Raw genomic sequence first — 26,423 nt, 5'->3', positions numbered from 1 at the left:
CATGTCTAAGCACCCCACAGGCCAGATCTGGCCCCTGGGCCTTGAGTTTGATACCCCTGATTTAAAGGAATATAGGACATTTCAAATACTGCAAGCTAAAGCCAGGCATTGCTTTATACAAAAACTTTATACCAAGGGTCCCCAACTCCCGGTCTGTGGACCAGCACTGGGATGCGGGATGCCAGAGCCCAGGCCATGCAAACAAGTGAAGCCCCATCTACAGGATGCAGGCAGTACATAAAACCACACCCCCTCTTGTCTGCGGAAAAACCTCTCTCCACAGAACTAGTCCCTGATGCCCAAAAGGTTGGAGGCTGCTGCTTTATACATTATTTTGGAGTGGACCATCTGAACAATTTCTTCTCTCAAAGTCCTCACAAATCTTAGGAAATAAGAATATCCTCAGCCTGATTCTCTGTCTTTTCTGAAGGTGTTGGATTTCCAGTTCTGTTTTCTAATTACTCTGAGTGATTCCTATAAAGACCTCCTTCGTTGCTGTGATGGAAATTTCCTTTACAAAACTATTTTAATTTGCTTAATTTATCTTAAATTTGATTGCAGTGAGTACTCCTAATTAACCTGATTTTTTGGTGGTAATCACACACAATGGAATCAAATAAAAAATCCGGGGATGGATTGACCGGCTCACAGAAAGAAGCTGCCCTACGCACTTTAATTCAGCGCACAGGATATAGTTTGATTCAGGTAGGAACTTCCCTGTCACATAAATACAACTGCTAATTTGAAAGTAAAACAAGGAGATTGATGTCTACTACGCTTCCCAATGGGTTTCACCAGAAGTTCTCCCCTAAGTAATATATTTTGTTTCGTAATGAGGATCAAATGCTACATGGGTTTTCCAATGCCAGTGACTTCCATCCTGATAATCTTGCTGCCAGGGGTGTTTCTGTGAAGTGCCAATTCACATGGTAGCCCTGCATTCAACGTATCAATGTGAATCTAGGATTCAGCAGAGGGACAACTAGGTCATTGATGATTGGTCTCAGATTTTTTTCCAATCAGCTGCTCATTCTCTTGCCTTCCATGCAGGTTTATGGCTTTGAACTCCACACACAGAAAAATGGAATATGTTCTCATGCACATTTCTCCTGAATATACTGTATGCATGGGCTAATATATTTCCTCAGACAATGCTTTTTACATAATATACATAGATTTCTATGCAGCTTCCTCTAGTAATGCATTGCAACCTAACATCAGGGGTGGGATTCAGCCAATTCGGACCAGATGCTAATTTTACATCTGGTTCACTGAACCGGTAGTTGCAAAGACTGACTAGTCCCGCCTACCCCACCCCTCCCAGGAGTCTCCACGTGGCCTGTTTTGGATGCCAGGTAAGTGCAGGGCCCATGCGGAGGCTCTGGAAGGGTGAAAAATGGGCATCCCACAAGTTCCAGAAGTCCAGAAACGATCCTGTTTCCAGCCTCCGTAGGGCCTTCAGAGCCCACGGGACGCCATTTTTGCCCTCCTTGAGGAAAGCCTCTGGAGCTTGGGGAGGGCAAAATTGTCCCCCCCACCACCATGGTGCAGGAGACTGAGTAGGCCACACCCACCATGGCCACGCCCACCAGCAACCGGGCAGAGAAAATTTGCCTAATTTTGAATGCTAAAATTTTTGAATCCCACCCCTGCCTAACATTATGAAAGGCAAATATACACACAGAGACACACACATTTAATTTACCATAATGACACACACGCACACACACATTTAATTTACCATAATGATTCAGAAAGTATATATTTGCAATTTAAATCAGACAATGAAATACAAAATGAACCCAGTTCGTCTTCATTCTTGCACAATTCCAGCCATCTTTAAATGCTCTTTCCTCATGACTAGGTAAGTTCCTTAATCACTCGAGAGGTAAACAGAGGTTCTAAAACAAATCTAATGGAGTCAAGACAGGACCAGGAGCAAATAAAAGGAGGATAAAGTTTGAGTGAAAAAGATATAACTACAGGAAGACAATTCAATGATATGACTAGGGATATATAAGCAATGTTGAAATTAATACAATTCCAAATTTTGTTTTTTGTTTTTTTTTTCATTAAGGAAAATGGTCAACGAAAATATGGAGGGCCGCCACCTGATTGGAATGGGCCACCACCAGAACGAGGCTCTGAGATTTTCATTGGAAAACTTCCCCGAGATCTCTTTGAAGATGAACTCATTCCATTATGTGAAAAAGTAATAATATAATTTAGTAGGTTTTCTTTTCTTTTGTGTATATTCCAAGGAATAAAGTTATTGGCAGGACTCGTACCTTAAAAAAAAAAAAAAAAGTAAAGTTAAATGAACGTTTCTCTGCAGTGCCTGTGTCTGGACTTCTCAGGAGAAAATGTATTTTTGTGGATGCAACACATTTCTTCGGATATATATATTTTTTCCTAGAACAGCACTGCATGTTAGACAGAGACTCTACCACAGCAACTCAGATGTTACATTTTCTAACATCTCATAGGTCATAGTCAAAACCTTGCTGGGCTCTCCAGAGCAGTGGGTTGCCTCGTGTAAATCTTATCCTTCAATGAATCCATTGTTCATACAGACCTGCTCTGTCTCATTCACTTTTAATAATTGCACAAAAAATAACCCACTTTTAAATATTGACCGGAGGTAGCTAATTTGCAATTCCCAGGTAAGCATCCTGTTTTGTAACTCCATGTGTAATCTATAAAAGTGATTTTACAAGGGCTACTCAAATATCTTTATGGCAGCCTCTATCATTTCTAAGTATTGTTCTGGACACACAACAATCTTCAAGATGACACAGGATTTAGTGTTGTTCTTAGACAAATATGTCTACTATTCTGTAACTTATCTATATTATTCCCAAAGCCTTTTAGAAAGTCTTGAAGTGGTTAAAGTATTACATTGACTAATCCACATTCATTTAGAAACCATTAATGTCTAACTAAAATGGTGCTTATCAAAGCAGATCCAACTAAGGAAATGTATCAGAAAGAACTAAAAATCCATAATTTTTGGATCCTTTGTGATAAGTATAATGATCACTTGACCTAGAACACTGCAACCATCATAAATATGTGCCGGTTTCCAAGCGCCCGAATTTTGATCAAGGATGCTGCAACGGTCATAAATGTGAAAAACAGTCATAAGTCAGTTTTTTCCGTGTTGTTGTAACTGGTCTGTATTGAATTTCTTTAACCACCATGGCCATTGGCCACTGCTGGCTGGGATATACAGGAATTGAAATCAAACACATCTGGAAGATAGCAATTCTGAGAAAATTGTTCTTCAGAGTATGCTCAATGTCTCAGTGAGGTCTAAGCAGGGGTGAAATCCAGCAGGTTCTGACAGGTTCTGGAGAACCGGTAGCGGAAATTTTGAGTAGTTTGGAGAACAGGCAAATACCACCTCTGGCTGGGGTGGGAATGGAGATTTTGCAATATTCTTCCCCCAGGAGTGAGGACGGAATGGAGATTTTGCAGTATCCTTCCCCTGCCACACCCACCAAGCCACACCACGCCCACCAAGCCACGCGCACAGAACCTGTAGTAAAAAAAAATTGGATTTCACCACTGGATCTAAGTATACAAAAGCAGCCACCTATCTATTTATTTTTCTTGGGCTTATATGTCATTTCATTCATAACCAACTTTAAATGGACTAGCCTCAGTTTTTAGATGTTAATGTGGAAACTTTTTCCACATTCATATGGAACGAAATTTCATTTTAATGTATGCCAATTAGTGTACATTCAAAGCAACAATAAAGTTATTCTAAATCTAAGCCTAAATTTAAGTCTAAATACCAAAAAAATCTCATGCTTGTATTGCATTGACTAGGGAGCTATTTTTCGGCTATTTTTGTCGTGAAGTATTTTTCTCAATGCAAACAATTCACTGTAACAGTATGACTTACCATACATTTTATAGTACATTCACAATGAAAATTTAGTATTGATTTTATTAATTTATTATTACAACTTAAATTAAAACCCAAGAAGAAACGTATTCATTCAAGTTGATATGACAATTTAAATCAGATTTTCTTTAGGTACATTTAAATCAGTGTTTCTTAAACTTAAATCAGGGTTTCTAAGGTTTCTTAAGGGGAGTCCTCCATACTTTCAGGAGTCCTCAAAAATCAAAATTATTTGCCAACCTACAACCTACATAGAAAAATACTATACTACCATATTAAAATCCTACCAACCATGATAAGTAGTAGCAGCAGCAAACGTGTTAATATTAATTTTTAATATAAGTTATGTCAAATAATACAACCCACACAAAGAAAAGTTCTTTTGAGGCCCTTCGTAATTTTTAAAAGTGGGAAAGAGTCTTGAGAGGAAAAAAGTTTAAGAAACACAGAGGTTTCCTGAAACAAGTCTATAATTTTTGGAATATGTTAATAAAGGTCTTTACTAACTTCCTGGAGCTTCAGCATATGCCTCTTGGGTTGGTTGGTTGGTTGGTTGGTTTGATTAATTGATTGATTGATTGTTTCAACTGTATAGTGAGTCAGAAAACAGATCTCAAATAAAGTCTATTGTAAGGTAACCTGTCCTAAACTGAAACAGGCATACAGTGAGAATTGTGAGGACAACAGATCTTGATAAACTGTAATGCAGATAATAATTCCTTTTCTAAAAAAAAAAAAAAAATCCTATGGAACTTTGTGCTTGACTTTTCCAGATTGGTAAAATCTATGAGATGCGGATGATGATGGATTTCAGTGGCAATAACAGAGGATATGCTTTTGTAACATTCTGTAACAAACAAGAGGCAAAGAATGCAATCAAGCAACTGAACAATTATGAAATTCGGTAAGCTGACTTTTATTTAATTTAATAAATAAATAAATAAATAAATAAATAAATAAATAAATAAATAATTTAATATTTGATTTTTATTTAATGGATTGATATTTTGCCTTAAAAGACCATAAAATTTAACAGATGGTATAGAAGCCAAGATCTGGAAACAAAACAACACAAAATAAATAAAGATTTTCCAAGGAGTTTCACTCCCTCAATGAAATTCTCTTTTCATACAGGGATGGTCGGTTACTCGGCGTTTGTGCCAGTGTGGACAACTGCCGCTTATTTGTAGGAGGAATTCCAAAAGCCAAGAAGAGGGAAGAAATTTTAGCTGAGATGCGGAAAGTGACGGAAGGTGTGATTGATGTCATTGTGTACCCTAGTGCAGCTGATAAAGCAAAAAACCGGGGATTTGCATTTGTGGAATATGGAAGCCACCGAGCAGCAGCTATGGCAAGACGAAAACTGCTTCCAGGTAAGGCCCAAAAAATTCCCTTACATGTAGCCCAGGAGTCAGCAACCCACAGCTCTGGAGCCACATGTGGCTCTTGCATCCCTCTTCTCTCTGTCGCCGGTCGGCTCCACAATTGATAGAGCTTTCGATTTCAAAGGGTAGAGGAAAAAGGACTCTGCGTTAGGAGGAGACTCTATGGTGGGGGAACCGGACTTCTGGTTGGCAGAAGAAAAAGGACACCACACTAGGAGGTGGGGGAACCGGACTTCCGGTCAGCTCCAGAATTGAATGGGGAGCTTCAGTTAGGACCTTTGTGGCTCTTTGAGTGTTTAAGGTTGCCAGCCACTGATGTAGCCAAACCAACCTCAAACTGCAGTTGGGAGGGAGGGGTCACAGAAAAGCAGAAAATTGCTACTTATTATTTTACTAAAGTGTCTGCAGCCTATCCTGAATACCAATATTCACTTTAAAAATAAAAATAAAAAACCCAAAGATTGATCTCCAGCTCAGCACATTAGCACTTGATATCATTTCTAACGCTTTTGTCAAGTTTCATGCAAGAAACATGAGCCAGAGGTCACAAAGTTATCCTTACTCCCTTATCTTCCTTCTCAGTGTGCAGAACTCAATACACTGAACAACTTATTTTGCCACCTGAGGCAGGAAAAAAAAAATCCCCCACTTTGAACAGTGGAAAACCTCCATCCCTCTTTTCAATGTGGCCTGGCAGCCTGCTAGCTGTTTTGCATCTTTGGCTGCCTCTGAGGAAGTGTGTAAATCTGTGTGGGTTTTAAAAGAAGAGCAGAGAAGTTGACCAGAATAGGCCCTTAAAACAGGACAAGCATTATTAAAATGGTTAAGAAACTAGAAAGATTGAGTTTACTCTACAGCAGTGTTTCTCAATCTTTGTAACTTGAAGTTGTGTGGACTTTAACTCCCAGGATTCCCCAGCCCGACTGGGGAATCTGGGAGTTGAAGTCCACACATTTTCACGTTGCCTAGGTTGAACGACACTGTTTTATATAGTAAACTTGAGCAGGCATTTGGAAGCCTTCTGATACTTTGGAGATCCCCAGCAGGATGTCTAGGAACCACCAGTTGGAAAAGGGATTAATTTTTCAGTTTTTTTATGTGATTGTTGTTACTGAGGTGCGGGTGAGAATCAGATTTGGAACCTCTTTGAGACTAACTCTTCCCATCCAATCCTTAAAACACCTAGCTCTGATAAATCATCTTGTCAAAATTCACCCCCATTCTCCCACTGAATTTTGGTAACTAAGTGAGGGGAAAGAACTGGATGCTAAATCTGATCCAAGGAAATCACACTTTCCTTTAATGTAAGATGTGAAGCTAATTAGAATAGCAACACACTAACAGAATCCGGCTCCCAAGCTTCACAAGGTGAAAAGTCACATCAGCAAAACTGTTTCAAAAAATATTACAGGTAGTTTTCGACTTACGACCACAATTGAGCCCAAAATTCTGTTGGTAATTGAGACATTGAGTGAGTTTTGCTCCATTTTACAACCTAACTTGCCACAGTTGTTAAGTGAATCACTGCAGCTGTTAAATTAGTAACATGGTTGTTAAGTGAATCTGGCTTCCCCATTGACTTTGCTTGTCAGAAGGTCGCAAAAAGCGATCACATGATCTCAGGACATCATAAATACATTCCAAGAGTCCAAATTTTGATCAATTGACCATGGAGATGCTACAGTGGTCGTAAGTATGAAAAATAGTCATAAGTCACTTTTTTCAGTGCCATTATAGCACTTAGCAATAGCATTTAGACTTATATACTGTCCCATATTGCTTTACAGCACTCTCTGGGCAATTTACTATGTCAGTATATTTCCCCCAACAATCTGGGTCCTCACTTTACCCACCTCAGAAGGATGGGGGGTTGAATCACTCTAGAGCCAGTGAGAATCAAACTGCTGGCATTTGGCAAAATTAGCCTGCAATACTGCATTCAAATCACGGCGTTACCACGGCTCTTATTATTTTGCATGGTCACTAAACAAATGATTGTAAATCGAGGATTATCAGTATGGACTCCAGGAAGATTCAGATTGATGGTTAAAGTATAAACTATAGTAAATGTTTAAAAAAAAAATCCTAATTGAGCCTTGGTAGTACAGTGGTCTAAGGCACCCTGTTATTAAACTGGTTATTAAGACCAGCTGCCTGCAATTACTGCAGGTTCGAATCTCGCCAAGGCTCAAGGTTGACTCAGCCTTCCATCCTTTCTAAGGTAGGTAAATTGAGGACCCAGTTGTGAGGGCAATAAGCTGACTTTGTATAAATATACAAAAGGATGAAGGCTATTGCTGAGCACATTGTAAGCCGCCCTGAGTCTCCGGAGAAGGGCGGCATATAAATCAAATTTTTTTAAAAAAATCGGCTTTTTCCTTGTTCAGCAGTATCTTTTACAATAGCATAAATTCAGTTTACCAATGCATCTCTTCAACAAAAACCTTCTTACCTCCTTCCATAAAGATGACTTAACTTTTTATATTTATTTTCATTCCAATTACATTGCAGGACGGATACAGTTATGGGGACATCCGATTGCTGTAGATTGGGCAGAACCAGAAGTTGAGGTTGATGAAGATACAATGTCATCTGTTAAAATCCTCTATGTGAGAAATCTTATGTTAACTACTGCTGAAGAAACAATTGAAAAAGAATTCAACAACATTAAGCCAGGTAAAAAAGAAAACTAGCCTGGTCAATATTTTAGTAAGCTAGAAAGTTTAATAAACTAATCCACTATTTATCTAGAAAAACACTAATTCCAATTGAAATATTTTTAATTTGTACGAATGTCAAAAAACTAAAAATAAGAAAGAATTACTTTATTGTCCAGAAACAGTATTTGTGTTGAAATAAATTACACTTTTAGTTGAAGATGCTGACTGTGGCTAATAGGTAGTCCAACACATCTGGATTAAGACAGGCTCAGAATGTAGTTAATTCTTTAAAATTGATGTAAAACTGCACTAATGTTTGCTCAAATAAACATCAAAATTAATTTTTAAGTGGTGCATTCCAGAATTCTTAAATAAATCTGTTTTTTTAAGGCTAGCAAACCATAATTTCACTGGTTCATTAACCAGCCATATCACCAAGGAAATGATGTACATGATTTCCTCTTTCACTGGGAGATGGCAACTGCAGATAATCTCTTAGTCTAACCAACCTCATAGGCATGTTGTATGCATAAAAAAAGCAGTGCATTGTTTTGAGTTTCCTGCAACAATAATAGATAATCCAATGGTGAAATGTAAAATTTGTTGCTACCAGTTCTGTGGGCATGGCTTGGTGGGCGTGGCTTGGGGGGGGTCATGTGACTGGGTGGGCATGGCCAACTTTTTTTTTTACTTTTTAAAAACATAACCCCGTCCCAACCAATCAGGTGCAGGCATTTCCATCGCTATGGTAACACACCGACACAACACTGAGGATCGTGCAGCACAGCTGATTATCAATCAGCTATGCTGCCCGATCATCAGAACAATTTTTTTAAAGCATTTTTTTTACTACCGGTTGTCAATCAGCTGTGCCGCCCAATCGTCAGAACCTTTTTTTCTTTTTAAAATAATTTTTTACTACTGGTTCCGATGGATAGGTAGTAAAAATTGCTTTAAAAAAGGTTCTAATGATCACAGCTGTGTTGCACGATTGTCGGAACCTTTTTTTTACTTTTTTAAAGCATTTTTTTACTACTGGTTCTGGTGAATAGGTAGTTAAAAATGTTTTTAAAAAGTAAAAAAAAGTTATCTTTCAACTCTGTTATTTATGTTCAATGTATCTGCATTTAAATTTCAATCTGGTTCCCCATAACTTCTGTCTATATAGCAACTTAATTCTGAGGCCTGCATTTACTCTCACAGTTTAGAAGTACGAAAGAGTTTTGTCCACATGGCCATATAATGTTGTGAATTCAAAAACATCAAGTAAGTAAGGAATTTCCTTATATTCACACATTTAAAGAATATCCACAAATTTTCAACAGTTAAGAGTATTTGAAACTTTTAAGTTTCTTTTTCCGATGCCAATACTTTTCAAGCACTTCTTAATGAATGGCTGGCACCAGAGTCCTTTTGAATAAAAGTAGACAAATGAGGGAGATATGAGAAAAGTGCCCATTTTAGCTGGTAAGTGTAAATTGCCTGCAGATTGGTTGCTACTCAAAAGGTGAAAAGAAAAAGCAACAGAATAAGACAGCAATTATAAGGTAGTTATATTGGGTGATTTTTGCTCATCCCTTTGACCATTGTTATATAAAGTTCAGATCTATGCATACCATGCTGTTTAACATCTACAGGAATGGCCAAAACATTCTCGGATGGAGATTTAAACTTCATTGCCATCAATATATGGATTGCATCAAGTTCTAACCTCTCCTGTCCATCACCTGCCAGGAAAGCTCTGACATTTCCAAACCACCTAAGAAATCAATAAAGCTTTGCTACTAGTCAAGTTTCTCTCAAATAAAGGGCTCCTACTGTTATCAGAAAGCTGCCATGTCCTTCCTTCCACCTTTATTACCGTATTTTCCGGAGTATAAGACACACCAGAGTATAAGATGCACCTTAGTTTTGGGGGAGGAAAATAAGAAAAAAGCTGATTGGCAGGTGGATCAGCCTTCCGGAATACCCCCACTCAGCTGTTCCCAGAGGTGAATTTTAGCAATAGTTTCCTTGGTTGTGAGCTCTGTGACTTGCTTTTTTTTTTGCTTTTTTTTCTGCCTCTGAAACTTCTGAAACTCTGTTTCAGAAAAAACTTTCTTTCCTGCCTCTGAAAGCCTCTGAAACAGAGCTTCAGAAAAAAAGCCTCTGAAGCTGTTTGTGGGCTTCTTTTCTGAAGCTCTGTTTGGGGGCTTCTTTTCTGAAGCTTCTTTTCTGATGCTTTTTTCAGCCTCTGAAACCTCCATTTGAGAAGCTGGGCGGGGCGACATTCGGAGTATAAGACGCACCCAGATTTTCACCCTCATTTTGGGGAGGAAATGGTGCGTCTTATACTCAGAAAAATACTGTAGATGTTTTCTGGAAATAAAAATTACCCAAAAAGTGATGAGAAGATTTCCAAATGGAATACAACAGTTTATGGGCTCCTAATATTGCATGAATGACAATCCCAATAGGTAGAACATAGCCTGGTAGCAATGAGCTGCACAGGTATTCCTCAACTTATGATCAACCTTGAGCCCAAAATTTATATCGCTAAGCGAGACATTTCTCAAGTGAGTTTTGCCCATTGCACAACCTTTCTTGCCACAGTTGTTAAATGAATTACTGCAGTTGTTAAGTTAGTAACATGGTTGTGAAGTGAATCTGTCTTCCCCCTTGACTTTGCTTGTCAGAAGGTCACAAAGGGGGATCACATGACTCTGAGACACTGCAACGGTCATAAATATGAGTCAATTGCCAAGTTTTTGAATTTTGATCACGTGACCATGAGGATGCTGCAAAGGTTGTAAGTCTGAAAAATGGTCATAAGCCACTTGTTTTAGTGCCGTTGTAACTTCGAACGGTCACTAAACAAATTGTTGTAAGTTGAGGACTACCTGCATTAGGCTTTAGCATTGTTCCCTAATGCATCCTTGGGAGAAAAGAGATTGTCATCCCTTGTCATTTTTTACTTTGTTTTGGTGCATTCATTTATTTAATTTAAAACCACAAAAATAACCAACAATGCTGTAAAAGGAGTGTTCAAGTTAGAATTAGTCCATTGAAAAGGCAAATGTTAGAAGAGGTCCTGGATGGAAAATCTAATAAAACACACCATTGCTGAATCATCCTGAAGGCAGGTCATTCTATAAAACAGGTGTCACCACTAGGAAGGCCCTGCTTCCATTTCATTGCCTACCAGCAATCTACCTCTGGAACGGCAGCATTTCCTTTCCACCAATAAGAGTAAATGCTCAATGAATAGTGTAATCCAGGGGTGTCAAACTCAAGGCCCGCGGGCCGGATCCAGCCCACGAGGTGCTTAGATCTGGCCCATGGGGCTGCCCTGGAAACAGCAAAAGACCAGTCTTTGGTGCCTCTGCCAGCGAAAACAGAGCTCGGGAGGGCCACGAGCAGCCTTCCCAAGCTCCATTTTTGCCGGCAGAGGGTTGCAGGAAGCCGTTGCAGCCAAAAACGGAGCTTGGGAGCCTATTTTTGTTGGCAGAGCGTTTGGGCCACCACAGATGCCCCCGACGCAAGTGACGTTGAGCTGGCCAGGCCCCCCCCTGCCAGTCATGCCCCCCCCCCTGAGATCAAACACAACCCTGATGCAGCCCGCAATGAAATCGAGTTTGACACCTCTGGTATAACCAGAGATCTATTTGCTTTTGAACCCTTTTCCTACTGTTTTTTAATTATATTATTATGTGTGCGTGTGGGAGGGGTAACTCATTTCCCTATTTTCATAAGCCTCATTAAACCAACCTTTTAAATATATTAAATAGACCTACTAACAGTCAAATTAACCTAATTGGTGCATGGATTAAAAACTATATTTTTTCTGGAGGGATAAAACCAGTACTTCAACTGGCATTTTAAAAGATGATAGTCTCCAAAATAATCTCATTAAACCATTTAATAAAATATTGATCAGTGGCCAACCGTTGTATTTGGTTATTAAAACTGAGCACAGCTGTTTGCTGCAGCAAATTCAGAATACAAATTCTCTGGCAACATCACAGTCCCAGAGCCTAAACAGAAAAGCAGAAATACAGAGAGGCTTTAGTTTAAAAAGCTATGTGTTGGGCTTAAAATGTATAGCTTCTCTCAAAAGATTTTGGTTTTATTTTTTGTTTTCCCAAAGATGCATGTACAATTATTCAGTGTAATTTTTTTTATTTATATGACTTGCACAGGGTGAAATATTGTATATGTTGTTTGTAATGTTAGTAATTTAAAATATAAAATGAATAAAAAAATTAATAAAAAAAAAATTTATATGACTTGCTAACTCTACCATAGAATAACAGAAATGGAAGGAACCTTAGAGGTCTTCTAGTCCAACCCCCTGCTCAGGCAAGAAACCCTATACCCGTGATGGCGAACCTATGGCACGCATGCCATAGATGGCATGCGGAGCCATATCTATGGGCATGTGAACATTGCCCTAGCTCAGCTCCAGCGTGCATGTGCGGGCCAGCCAGCTAATTTTCAGACCTTCTGGGCTCACCAGAAGTCAGAAAACGGGCTGTTTCTGGCCTCTGGAGGAACTCCGAGGGGTTAGGGAAGGCTGTTTTCGCCCTCCCCAGGCTCCTAGAAAGCCTCTGGAGCCTGGGGAGGACGAAAAACAGGCCTACTGGGCCCACCGGGCCATTGCGTGCCAAAAGCGGGGGAGGGGGGGTCACACGCACATGCGTGGGGGGCAGGGCACATTGAATTATGGGTGTAGGCATGCGCATGCGTGAAACGCCCCCCCCCCCCCACGTTTCCCCCACTTTTGGCATGCGACGGCAAAAATGTTAGCCATCACTGCCCTATACCATTTCAGACAAATCTCTTCTTAAAAACTTCCAGCGTTGGAGCTTCCACAACTTCTGGAGGCAATTGTTCTACCTGTAGAAAAATTTCTACTTAATTCTAGGTTGGTTCTCTCCTTGATTAGTTTCCACCCATTGCTTCTTGTCCTGCCTTTGGGTGCTTTGGAAAATAGCTTGACTCCCTCTTCTTTGTGGCAGCCCCTGAGATATTGGAACACTGCTATCATATCACCCCTAGTCCTTCTTTTCATTAAACTAGACATACTCAATTCCAGCAACTGTTCTTCATATGTTTTAGCCTCCAATTCCCTAATCTAATCCAGCCAATATTTAATTTTTGGCTAGTATCAAGATCACATCATTGAGGCATCCATTGAAGTCACTTCTCAGTACTCTTCTGCAAAGCTTCTAGACCTCATGTTATGTTTCTTCTCCTTTTATCCTACAATGTGGGTATACTGTTTAAATGTATATCAGTTAGAATGCATTTTTTTTAATTAAATTCTGGCTTTCTTTAAGTCTCAGATCACTATGAATCAGTGAAGCCAATGAAGGCAGCCAGAGCTTGTCTCGATGGGCATCCATAGAATCCAAACTTCAAAAATGGACTAGGCTGAACATTTTTGACTAGGGAATTTGTTTCGGAGATGCTACAAGCCATTTAAAACTTGCAAAGGATTAAGGCATTAGAAAAACCATTGAACAGCCTCAGTTCTCCGAAAAAGGCATTATTTATGCATTTGGACAGAGATGTTTACAAGGGAAAACAATCCCTATTGGACATTTTCATTTTTAAACAAACACCAAAACTTTTTTTTTTAAAAAAAATGAAAAAAGAGGTCAAAGATTTGCAATCAGTTTACTACAGTTATGTCACAACTCCGTGAGCTATTTTTTCCTTAACGAAAACAAGAAGTAGGAATTCCACAAGAAAAAAAGGTTACCCATCCGTGACATGTACAGAAATTGCTTACATAATTTATATGTCCAGGTAGTCCTTGAGTTGTGACCACAATTCAGCCCAAAGTTTCCGCTGCTAACCAAAACAGTTGTTAAGTGAATGTGGCCCCATGTTACGACCTTTCCTGCCACAGTTGTTAAGTGGCTCCCTGTAGTTAAGCTAGCAACACATTTGTTAAATGAATCTGTCTTCCCCCTTGACTTTGCTAGTCAGAAGGTTGCAAAAGGTGATCATATGACCCTGGGACATTGCAACCGTCATAACTATGAGTCAGTTGCCAAGCATCCAAATTTTGATCATGTGACAATGGGGATGCTGCAATGGTCATGTGAAAAATGGTCATGTCACTTTTTTCAGTGCCGTTGTAACTTCCAACGGTCACTAAACGAATGGTTGTAAGTCAAGGACTACCTGTAACAGGATTCACATGATGGCATGCTGCTTCATGCTTTGCAGAACAGGACACACAGAAGGAAATTCCTTTCTGGAGGTAGCATCTGCTAAATATACCAAAGGGGGAAAATATTACAATACCTCAAAATCGTGGTTTATACTGCCAGGATTTAATGCAGCACAAAAACCATAATTTAAAATTAAAGTGTGAGATCTAAACTTAAAAGCTGAGCATAAGGCTATGCCTTTTATTGTACAACTATGCACACGAGGTTTATCCTCCAAATCTCTTCCGCAGGTTCAGTGGAACGGGTGAAGAAAATTAGAGACTATGCGTTTGTGCACTTTAATAATCGAGAAGATGCGGTGGAAGCAATGAAAATCTTAAATGGGAAGGTAATGATGGATTAGTTCTGCAGTTGCTGGAAGGCAGACAGAGAGTTGCATGCATGTTGCATAATATGATTTATAATGTTGGTTCTAGTACCTGTATTGCTGCTATTGGGGTAGGGTGGGGGGGTATGTACGTATCAAATAATGCGCCCTATAAAAGGCTTGGCAGAGAGTTTGAAGGGAATTGCTTCATTTTGCACTCCAGCAGTTTATTCTACTATGAAATATGTGGTTCATTGTTTTTGGATTTTGAGCTGCCTGATAAATCATCAGAGTCGACCAAAAGCAACTGCATTATTTATAATCCCATAAATGTTCAGCTAGCAAAATACCAGTCTGAACTGGTCAGTTTTAACAGTGCGCAATTTGCTTTCAAAAATACCAAGTGGGCTCTGTGTGTGTGTCTGTGTGTTTTGATGCACCTCTCCTGCTAGTCTTCAAACATCTCTGCAAGTCTTGCCCCACTTATGTAGACAATTTTCATACAGGGATACCAAGGCTGTATGCCAGTAAATCCAGATGTACAATGCCAGTAGTCCTTGACTTATAACAATTTGTTTAGTGACTATTTGAAGTTACAGTGGCACAAAAAAGTGACTTAGGACCATTTTCACGCTTAACTATTGCAGCATCCCCATGGTCATGTGATCAAAATTCAGACACTTGGCAATTGACTCACATTTATGACGGTTGCTGTGTCCTGTTGTCATGTAATCCCCTTTTGCGATCTTCTGACAAGCAAAGTCACTGGGGAAAGCCAGATTCACTTAACAACCGTGTGACTAACTTAACAACTGCAGTGATTCATTTAACAACGGTGGCAAGAAATGGGGCAAAACTCACTTACCAAATGTCTCACTTAGCAACAGAAATTTTGGGCTCAATTGAGGTCATAAGTCGAGGACTGACAAGGAAAGGTTTTCAGAAACTATAATTGCAAATAAGCCATGAGCCAAAAGAGGCATTTCTTTAGTTCTCATGACACATTGGTATAGGTGTGCATATATGGGTTTGTTAGTATCTAGTATTTTATAAATTATTTATTTTTCTCATCCTATATCTCATATATAGGATGAGATATAGCTCAAGACCATATTGGTTGGAAACGTGCAGAAGAGGCCTTCACCCTGCAGTGGATAGACAATGGCTAGGATGATGATGATGATGATGATGATGATGATGATGATGATGATGATAATAGAACAGAACAGAACAGAACAGAACAGAACAGAACAGAACAGAATAGAATAGAATTCTTTATTGGCCAAGTGTGCTTGGACACACAAGGAATTTGTCTTGGTGCATATACTCTCAGTGTACATAAAAAGAAAAGATACATTCGTCAAGAATCATAAGGTACAACACTTAGTGATAGTCATAGGGAACAAATAAGTAATCAAATCATATTAGGAAACAGTCAATATAAATCGTAAGGATACCAGCAACAAGGTTACAGTCATACAGTCATAAGCGGGAGGAGATGGGTGATAGGAACAATGAGAAGATTAATAGTGATGCAGACTTAGTAACTAGTTTGACAGTGTTGAGGGAAATATTGGTTCAGCAGAGTGATGGCATTCGGGAAGAAACTGTTCTTGTGTCTAGTTGTTCTGGTGTGCAGTGATGATGATGATGAAGAAGAAGAAGAATATGATATATCATATATCTTCCTTGTGTTCTCTTCCATTTTCAAGGTGGTGGATGGCTCTCCCATTGAAGTCACCTTAGCAAAGCCGGTTGACAAAGACAGTTATGTTAGATACACCAGAGGCACAGGAGGTCGAGGAGCAGCATTGCCAGAATTTACTTACACTTTTGGCCATGTCTATGATCCTGCCACAGCTTACCTAGGAGCTCCAGTTTTCTATGCACCACAAGCCTATGCTACCATTCCTGGACTTCATTTCCCTGCTGCTAAAGGCCATCTCACCAACAGAGGCATTATTAGACCTTCAACCATTAGAGGTAATTCTTTTGAGCAATGCGGAATATTTCAATGTTCTTACTTGGTTGGACTGTCCTTTATTATTTTTCTTTTGGACAGGTCTCCTCTGATATGGAATGGGTTACTTTAATACATAGCCATGTTCTCTAACCCAGTGGTCCCCAACCTTTTTATCGCCGCGGACCAATCAGCCTTTGATAATTTTACCGTGGCCCGCTGAGCGCACGCAGAGGTGGGGGCTTTGGGCCACACGTGCGTACCTGCGCGGGGCTCTCTTCCCTGGAGCCTTTGCGCACGGCCCAGGAGCTTTTGCGCACGGCCCAGGAGCTTTTGCGCACGGCCCAGGAGCCTTTGCGCTGCAGCGTTCATGTCCCCCGGCCGCTGCGCGGCCCGGTGCCAGGTACTCCACGGCCCGGCACCGGTCCGCGGACCGGGGGTTGGGGACCACTGCTCTAACCCATTTTAATTAAAGATCTTTAATGAAACCTGCATTGCTCTTCAAAATAAAATTATCCTGACTAATGGACTTGTATGTGAATGAAATATATGGCCAAAAGAATCTTACATGATGTGATTATGACCTTTCTCCAATCTGGTATATTTAAACTATGTTAGAGTACAGCTCCCAAATTTTCAGTCAATATGCCAATGTCAAGTGGATGTTGTAAAGGGTTGTAGTTCACTATATTTGGAAGGCACAAAGCAGTGGTGAAATCCAAATTTTTTTACTACTGGTTCTGTGGGTGTGGCTTGGTTGGTGTGGTGTGGCTTGGTGGGCGTGGCAGAGAAAGGATACTGCAAAATTCCCATTCCCTCCCACTCCTGGGGGAAAGATATTGTAAAATCTCCATTCCCACCCCACTCTGGGGCCAACCTGAGGTGGTATTTGCCGGTTCTCCGAACTTCCTAAAATTTCACTACCGGTTCTCCAAACTGCTCAAAATTTCCGCTATCAGTTCTCCAGAACCTTTCAGAACCTGCTGGATTTCACCCCTGGCACAAAGGCACAAATTACAGAGAGAAGGCTAAAATGTGTGATTGAAATTTAATTTAAAAAGCTTATTTCAGTCAACATTCAGAGTGTAAGTTATGTTGCTTACAGGGATATTGAATGAAAATCCGGTCTACAAGCAAGTAGCAACTGTATGCTTCAATGATGTTGAAGCATTATTTGCATATTGCCCCCAGCACTCACAGTCCTCATTTTACTGATCTCAGAAGAATGGAAGATTGAATCAACCTTGAGCTGCATCAGGATTGAACTCCAGGTTGTGGGCAGAGTTTGCCTGCAATACTGCATTTTAATCACTGCCCCACCAGAGCTCTTTCTTAGATTTGGGTCATTTGATAGAGCAGACTGTTCCGTGTTGAACTAGAGCTCTACTGATTTGCCTTTGATGGAAATGTTAAGAAACTAAAAAGTGGCATAGTGTGAAATCAACTATGCCTGTAGTGCAGCATTGAAATTTGGTAGTTTTTCAGCAGACACGTCTCTTTCTGTAGACTTATAAATTCAGCAAGGAAATATCAAAAGTGATATACATGGATGTGTGAACCATCCTAAAATGTTTACAGAAATGAATTAATTCCGATGTGTGGTTGGGATAAGGTTGGTAAAACTATTGTGTCAAAATTATACATTAAAACTGAAAAGCTTAACCTTAAAACTCTAAAAGAAATAAATTCCAGTCTCTATAGCAGTTGTGGCTTTGGAGCCCCTGCTCTTTACCTATAAATGATAATCCTCTTAGAATTGGCTTCTAGAATTGAATTAGAATTGAAAATAATAATTGCAGAGAAAAAAAGAGATAAGAAAGTGATTTAGAATTAGTCCAAGATATTCAGTCACTGAGTCTTCAGGTATTTAATGAAATGGAAAATGGGAAGGCCTGTGTTACATGAATAATGACATAATTAGAATGCAGCGCAGAAAATGTACAATGTATAAAATAATATTGTGATTGATCCTTGCAGAGGATTGCAATTCCCAGGTTCAGTGTCTTTTTTTTTTTTTAGTGTGAAACATGTTTAAATAGAAACCTAGGAAACCCAACATCTGTGAGGTGAACTTGCAAATATTAAAAATAATTAGAAGCCCACAGGATACCTCCCGGTTCACAATAAAATCCTATTGGTAGCTGTGCACATTGCTGTGAATTAACACTCTTCATTTCACAGGCAATAAACAGAGTTTGTTCTTTGTGTACTGCTACTTCTCAATGGAGTATATTCTATTAACATAGCTAAAGAAATGTTAATGTCAGGAGCTGAAACTCTCAGTGTTATAGTAGATGAAGAAACTAATGTAATACCTATTGGTTTGTAACTAAAACTCTGCTGGGTTCTGCAGAATTTTGCTCTCTTGAAATATGCATCAGATTGTATCTCAATTGTGTCACCTTTACGATGGATGGATTTCAACTCCCATAATTCCCTTGCAGAATTCTGGTACTTGAAGTCCATACATGTTAAAGTTGACAAGGTTGAGAAACCCTGGTCTAAATAAACACTGGTCTAAAGAGGTGAAGTAGCTTCTTGGATGAAAAACAAAACGTCTTCAAAGAAAAACTAGAAAGTCCAATTGCCTCTTGAAAAAGCACCATTGGGACAACCATGACCTGGATGACTGAGAATCTCCATAGACACTAGTCTAAATAGTTTATAGACCTGCTACCTAATGTTGCAGATACTTGGTTCTTCCCCTTGCCTCTTTGAAACTCAGTAAATGAGCCATGGTGGCACAGTGGTTAGAGTGCAGTACTGCAGGCTACTTCTGCTGACTGCCGGCTGACTGCAATTTGGCAGATAGAATCTCAGCAGGCTCAAGGTTGACTCAGCCTTCCATCCTTCCCAGGTCGGTAAAATGAGGGGCCAGATTGTTGGGGGGCAATATACTGACTCGCTTATGTAAACCGCTTAGAGAGGGCTGTAAAAGCGCTACAAAGCGGTATATAAGTCTAAGTGTTATTGCTATTGCTAAAAGGTGACTTTTCATTATCACATCAAAACTCGACATTAAGCCTGCGTGTGCAATCAAGCCTTCCCATACTGTAAGAATCAGGAAGATTTTCCTGTGATTTGATTCAGTTCAATGCCTTCTTACATTCCTAGAAATTTACATGAATGTACCTGTAGGGGCTGCTGGAATTAGAGGAGTAGGAGGTCGAGGCTACTTGGCTAACCCTGCCCTGGGTCGCGGATACCAGCTTAAAGGAGAAAAAAGAGGGGAGGACAAACTCTATGATCTTTTGCCTGGAATGGAGCTTACACCGATGAACCACGTCAGTTTAAAGCCACAAGGAATTAAACTTGCTCCACAGGTGGGTAAAACAGATCTAAAGGAAACATTTCAGTTCTTGATTGCTGCCTACCCCGTTTCTATAAGAAATCTTTGCAGACTGGGCATTTTTGTTGTTGTTGTTGATTCTATTTGATTTCACTACATGCAGTTTTGACATAAAACAGCATTCCTACAGTAATAATATTTTTTCACAACTCCCTTCATGAACTGGTCGCATAGTGAGATTATGCTGGACATACTGTGGGATTATAGGAAGTCATCTGTGAAAACACACTGTTTTCCGTACACACAATGCCACACACAAAGCTGAGAACCCAAATAACTTGAAGGAAAGGATAGTTTGCACAGATCTGAAAACTCTTTACCAAAAGTCAAGGTATTTGTGCTTGGCAGAGAGTATGGAGCAAATGTTTATAAGGTTTTTGTTTCATTTTGTTCATTGAGTTGATTTTGAGTGCAAGTGAATTTATGGAACAGTCCGTGCCATTTTCTTGACAAGATTTCAATGGTGGTTTTGCTACTACATTGCCTTTTTCCAAGATGCTTTCTGATTTCCCAGTTTAATGTTGAAACAGAGTGACTGGCCCAGGTCATCCGGTTCGTTTCCATGCCTATGGAAACATTGGAACTGGAGTCTTTCCCCTCCTAGTCCAGCATCTTAACAGCACTAGTCTAGCTCTTAAAATTAAGCAAATGTCTTTAAAGCAAGTGATGTCTTTTTTTTTTTTTTTAATTTGATTTATATGCCGCCCTTCTCCGGAGACTCAGGGCGGCTTACAATGCGTTAAGCAATAGCCTTCATTCTTTTGTATATTTTATACAAAGTCAGCTTATTGCCCCCACAAACTGGGTCCTCATTTCACCTACCTTAGAAAGGATGGAAGGCTGAGTCAACCTTGAGCCTTGGAGAGATTCGAACCAGCAGAAATTGCAGGCAGCTGTGTTCATAACAGGGTGCACTAAACCCCTGTACTATCAAGGCTCTTTCTCTTTTAATTGTATTTTTAAAATGTTTTTATTGGTTTTATTATAAGCCACCTAAAGTCACTTTACTGTGAGATGGGCAGCTACATAAATATGCTATATTAAATAAAATAGGCAAAGTTGTGTATCTTGACAGAATATTGATTAAAGATGAGAAAATAGATGGAGAAATTTCAAAGAAGGTTGATAGATTGCAGACAGTATGTAGGCTTCTATGTGGAAGGAATGCTTATACGGCTAGGAATAAAAGCATGCTTCTAGCCCCTTTGTAATGGAATTATGGAAGTGAATCTTGGGTGTATCCAGAGAAATGAGATGGGCATAGGATCTTAGCAAACATATGTGATAAAACAAAATGAGACCCCAAATGAAACCTTAAATGAAAGTACATGGAATACAGAAGAGAATAATCAATACAAGAGAAGTAGGTTGAAATAGTTTGGATCAGAAAATGATTGAGGCTTGAATTTCCAAGCAAATATATGAAGGAATCAGAATTGATTAGACCTGGAAAGCAATGTATGAATCAATGTATGGATGACATGGAAGAAGAATAGCTTGCACAAATAGAAAAGTGTGGCAGAGTATAGTGTCAAGTAGACTTTTCCATAATTTTATATACAGGGAGCATAGTGGTTAAAGATGCTGACCTTGTCAGCTGAAAAGCTGACAGCCCAGTTCAAAACCTGAGCATCAGCGAGCTCCAGTTATTTGCCCCAGCTCCTGCCCACCTAGCTGTTTGAAAGCATGCAAATGTGAGTAGATAAATAGGTACCTCTTCAGTGTGCCTCAGCATATAGTCATGCTGGCCACATGGACATGGCAAGGTCCTTGGCCAATGCTGGCTCCCTCAGCTAAAAAATGGAGATGAGTCTGACACAACCGGCCAGGGAAATCTTTACCTTTACCATTATCTCCTGCCTAGAATGTCTATTGCTCACTATTTCTGTGATTTGCATACTCCATAAGTGATGATTATACATGCATGGAAATATCATTAGATTCATTTTATCATTATAGATATTAGAAGAAATTTGCCAGAAGAATAACTGGGGACAACCTGTTTACCAACTTTATTCTGCCTCTGGACAAAACCAAAGACAACTCTTCTTATATAAAATCACTATACCTGCCCTTGTCACTCAAAATCCTACAATGTAAGTAGCTAATATAGTCATGGGGCTTAACTAGGGTTGAAGGGCTTTGTAAGTAAGCCATTACAATACCTGGATAATATGAAATTGCAGAAGAATTAGAAGGATGTGGGAGAGCAGCTGCAGCAGCCTTTAAATTGAAATTCCATGAAAAAAAAAAACCCAAATATTTTTGACGTTTAGGTTTCAAAATAAATAAAAATGAATTTTGGTACATCGATGCACGTACATGTATCTACAATGTTGTATGTGTGTGTACATCATACATATAGTCTTGGAAGACTGAACAAGAATATAAATGACATTTAAACATAAACCAGAGAGGATGTGCCTTTTAATAGCCCAACCAACATGGCCAAAGATGAAGGATTTTGGACCTTACATTTCACTGATATTTGGAGGTCCATATGTTCACCATAAAATCTAAAACCTACACAGCCAAATGGCTTCTCAGTGTGTCAAGAATCCTACAATGCTAAACTAATTCTGCATGGTTTGGTATCTGTGCCTTGTAGCCTGATAAACTGAGGCATATGGATTCTCCAAGGCTATTTACTGTATGTAGAAATAATGGCTTAGTTTAAGACTCCTACCTAAACGGGGAATTTTTCTCATCATTGTTGGGATTCTGGTACATGATCTTATTTTGTATCTAATTTTACTGTTCAGTGCAATTCCTAATCCCACTAAATGCTACATTTATGATTAAAATACCATACAATGAACTCTAAAAGCAGATGCGGAAGCCACAGAGGGTGAAAAATAAGCTTTGACATACTATCCCATTCCCACTAACTCTTTTCCCTGGTTAAATTAAGGATTAACAAAAAGCCACAACAAAAAGGCTTTGAAAGCAGCAAACACTGAGAAGAGAAACACTTACCAGATGTGCCAATGTTGACTAAAATCCAATACATTTCAGGAAAAAGAATCTTCCTTTCCTTAGTGACATTCCGAAAGTGTACATAAAAATATATAAGATTACATTTACATTTCATGGTGAAATAATTTACAAGCTGGTATCTGTATCACTTCTTTTGCTGGTACGATTGATTGATATAGGATTATATTCAATTATTTTACAGGCATCCCTTCACACCACCAAAGCTAAGTGCATATGTAGATGAAGCCAAAACATATGCAGCAGAACATACTCTTCAGGCATTGGGGATTCCCACTGAAGGAGCAGAAAACTCTGCCACCAATGTACCATTTCCTGGTATGTGATGGTTGTATTTTGCATTGGACTAACTTAAATTAAACTAACAAAGTTTAGCAAAGAAGCGTCTGCATAAAATCATCTGCAACTCTGGTGACTCCTGAATATTACAGCATGTTGGGGCATGAGGAAAAGAATGGATGCTAAAGTTTCTTTTTGTGAAATGTAACAATCCAAACATTTTCCCGTCGGGATAACTAAAAGTGATCCTATAAATTGTCTATTCATAAGGATATTCTAAGGAATTTGCTTTTAGAAGAATGGGTACAAGTTTGCAGTCAGAATACGTATTTAAAGGTAGCAAAATCACAGTCACATTGAATTCTTGCACCTTCGCAAGTATTTAGCTGCTCCTCATTACGATAGTTCCATTTTTAAAAATCACTGTCTCTTTTGCCAATTAACAGCTTAGCCGGACTGCTACGTACTCAACTACAAATAGAAGTAACTGCACGTAATCAAAATAAGTCTTGACGACAACTTCTCTGAAATTCAGAGCTTGAATTAACACTTTTGGGTTATTCTAGTAAATGGCCTTTTTGCTATCACACACGCATATTTTTTTTCTTTAAATTTTGGCAACCAGTGGCAATAACACCTACAATGTGTGGATGTGGAAGGGTTTTTTTGTTGTTGTTGGGGTTTGGGGGTTTTTTTGGGGGGGGTGTAAATCAGGACACTGCAACCGTCTTAAGTCTGAGTCCGTTGCCAAGCATCTGAATTTTGATGCATGATCATTGCATGATCACGGGAATACTGCAAAAGTCGTAAGTGTGAAAAATGGTCATAAGTCACTTTTTTTTCCAGTGCCGTTGTAACTTCGGTCACTAAATGAACTGTTGTAGGTTGAGGACTGCCTCTAATCCTCAGAAAGTTACTGAGCAGTGGTTTGGGGAGGCAGGGAAGGTGAAAAGCCAAGATGACAGCTTTCATCGCATAGTCAAGGCTGCCATCGTGACTTTTTAAACCCTCCCAGATGTTCCAGATGTTGGGATCTGGTCCTTTATGTTACCATCTAAAAACCTGGAATGCTTTGATGGAGAAGACGCATCCATAGAAAATTACTGTAGGGTTAAAGTTATCTTGCAGTTATGCTGACTATGATAAAGGATACAAGGTAATATAGGGAGCCAATTGCTAAATTTATTATACTTATTTATTTTGTACCTATTTATACTATTTAATATATACATGCACTTAATGAGAACCAAAATTTTCTGGATTTTACTTATATACAGTATATCTTTCATGTTAAATTACTCTCTCTCTCTCTCTCTTTTTTTTTTTTTTTACATTACTGGAAACACAGTATACATACCAGTCAGTCCTTTTGATTAATACCTGCAAGGAATCATTCAGAAGCATCAGGGCTTTTTAAAAAATTTAAAATCCATCCTGTTTCCTGCCACAAAGAAAAATCAATTTGTCTAGGCTTGTTCGAGCTTCCGCATTATGTAAGATACACTGATGTTTTATTGAACTCAGCACCATTTACTGCTTAATTACAATGACCTTCCACTGTCATTGTTCATTTAGTTGGAAACAGCTCTGAAACATTTTATCCTTTCAATTCAGGTGAACCTAATAGTCCAATAAAAATGGTATCGGTTAGGTTCATCAATGCTGATATCAGATGCATCAATATGAACTACCTCACTCTCTCCAGCTGCCCTTGAATAGGAGAGAGTCTAGGCAAAATAAAATATATTTGTGGAAGGAAAAGGCATGTAACAGAATAGCAGAAAAATAGAGTTGGAAGGTCTTAAAGTCCAATCCCCTGCTCTGACAGGAACCCCTATGCCAGGGGTGTCAAACTTGATTTCATTGAGGGCTGCATCAGGGTTGTATTTATTTTATTTTTTATTTATTTATTTATTTTTATTTATTTTTATATGCCGCCCTTCTCCGGAGACTCGGGGCGGCTTACAATGCGTTAAGCAATAGCCTTCATACTTTTGTATATTTTATACAAAGTCAGCTTATTGCCCCCACAAACCGGGTCCTCATTTTACCCACCTTAGAAAGGATGGAAGGCTGAGTCGACCTTGAGCCTAGTGAGAATTGAACTCGCAGTAATTGCAGGCAGCTGGATGTTAAATGCTGCCTTAGTAGGAGGCATTAGCCTCCTACGCCACTCAGGCTCCTTTTTGATCTCAGGGGCATTGGGGAGGCATGGCCAGCTTGATGCCATTCATGTTGGGGGTACCTGTGGGGGCCCAAGGGCTCTGCCAGCAAAAATGAACTCCCAATCTCCGTTTTAGGCTGCAACGACCCCAGCAACCCTCTGCCAGTGAAAATGGAGCTTGCGAGGGCTGCACGCGGCTCTCCCGAGTTCCGTTTTCACTGCAGAGGCACCGCAGGCTGGTCCTTTGTTGTTTCCAGGGCAACCCTGCGGGCCAGATGTAAGCACCCCACAAGCCAGATCCAGCCCGCAGGCCTTGAGTTTGACACCCCTGCTCTATGCCATTTCAGTTGCTACATGAGGCAGTCAGTAAGTGAGGGCTATCTGTACACATATAGCATTGGATTATATTGGCATTGCTGAGTAAAAGTGCTGGGACCTGTTGAAGAAAAGGCATAACATTACTGTATGTATCCTTGCAGATGAATATCACTAGTCAGCAAACACTAGTCAATATTGCAGATTGCTATAAAGTAGGAGTTGTAGGTAGGACTGACCAACTAGGGTGGAAAAATCCAGATGACCACTAGATAGGCGGAAAAAGATCTTTGCTGCCAACTAGTGGGCATCTGAATTTTTACATCTCAGTCTGATGCTGTAATGATTTATTTCCTTACTGATTAGCCAAGAATGGCCACATCCATGCACCGGGTTTTAAAAGCATGCTTCGAAAACAATGTTTTGGTGTGAATATAATTGTAGACTAAAATTATGCATAAAGGATTGTGTCGATCTCTACCGTTCTGGTAAAAAAAGTTTTCTTTCTGAATTTTTCTCCAGGATATATTGCTAACACAGCTGCCACTGTCGCAGCTACCCAGCTTAAGCAAGCAGTGAATCTAGGACAAGATTTGGCAACCTACACAGCTTATGAAGCTTATCCAGCCTTTGCGGTAGCTACTCGTAATGATGGTTATGGAGCCTTTTAAATATATATATATATATATTTAAATATATATTTACATGTACATGCATACAGTACATACCTCCAGCTTTATTTAAATATCTCTTTTTCATTTCTTAAGCTGTGACTGGAATAGGAGCTATTCCAGGTTAATTATAAGTCACCCTTAATTATTCTCAATTGATGGTAAGGCACAATTTGATATGGCAAGAATTCTTTGCTTTAGTTTA

The 26,423-nt window shown here is 39.4% G+C and overlaps 1 protein-coding gene across 2 annotated transcripts; it reads left to right on the top strand.

Annotated features, from left to right (window-relative positions):
* The first annotated feature begins 578 nt into the window (after positions 1-578).
* On the top strand, positions 579-26,218 carry A1CF (APOBEC1 complementation factor). 2 transcript variants are annotated; one of them, XM_070944899.1, is made up of 11 exons: positions 579-705; positions 2,078-2,212; positions 4,687-4,817; positions 5,048-5,286; positions 7,810-7,974; positions 14,410-14,507; positions 16,199-16,469; positions 19,585-19,769; positions 21,755-21,891; positions 22,974-23,107; positions 26,070-26,218. In XM_070944899.1, the coding sequence occupies exons 1-11, from the start codon at positions 607-609 to the stop codon at positions 26,216-26,218; spliced, it is 1,743 nt and encodes a 580-aa protein (XP_070801000.1). In that variant the 5' UTR covers positions 579-606. The 2 variants fall into 2 exon arrangements, with proteins under 2 accessions (XP_070801000.1, XP_070800999.1); XM_070944898.1 differs by having other exon boundaries at positions 19,561-19,769.
* Positions 26,219-26,423: the final 205 nt, after the last annotated feature.

Source organism: Pituophis catenifer, unplaced genomic scaffold, assembly GCF_029215685.1.
Source record: "Pituophis catenifer annectens isolate HBS135680 unplaced genomic scaffold, rPitCat1.0.hap2 SCAF_6, whole genome shotgun sequence".
NCBI lineage: Eukaryota > Metazoa > Chordata > Lepidosauria > Squamata > Colubridae > Pituophis > Pituophis catenifer.
The sequence above is the reverse complement of the archived record's forward strand: the minus strand, read 5'-3'. Positions and strand labels throughout refer to the sequence as shown.

Excerpts from the sequence above, each read along its gene's own strand:
- A1CF (XM_070944898.1), top strand. The coding sequence starts at position 607 with ATGGAATCAAATAAAAAATCCGGGGATGGATTGACCGGCTCACAGAAA. Across the intron at positions 706-2,077 it reads CAGGATATAGTTTGATTCAG|GAAAATGGTCAACGAAAATA; the intron begins GTAGGAACTTCC and ends TTTTTCATTAAG. Across the intron at positions 19,770-21,754 it reads GAATTAAACTTGCTCCACAG|ATATTAGAAGAAATTTGCCA; the intron begins GTGGGTAAAACA and ends TTATCATTATAG.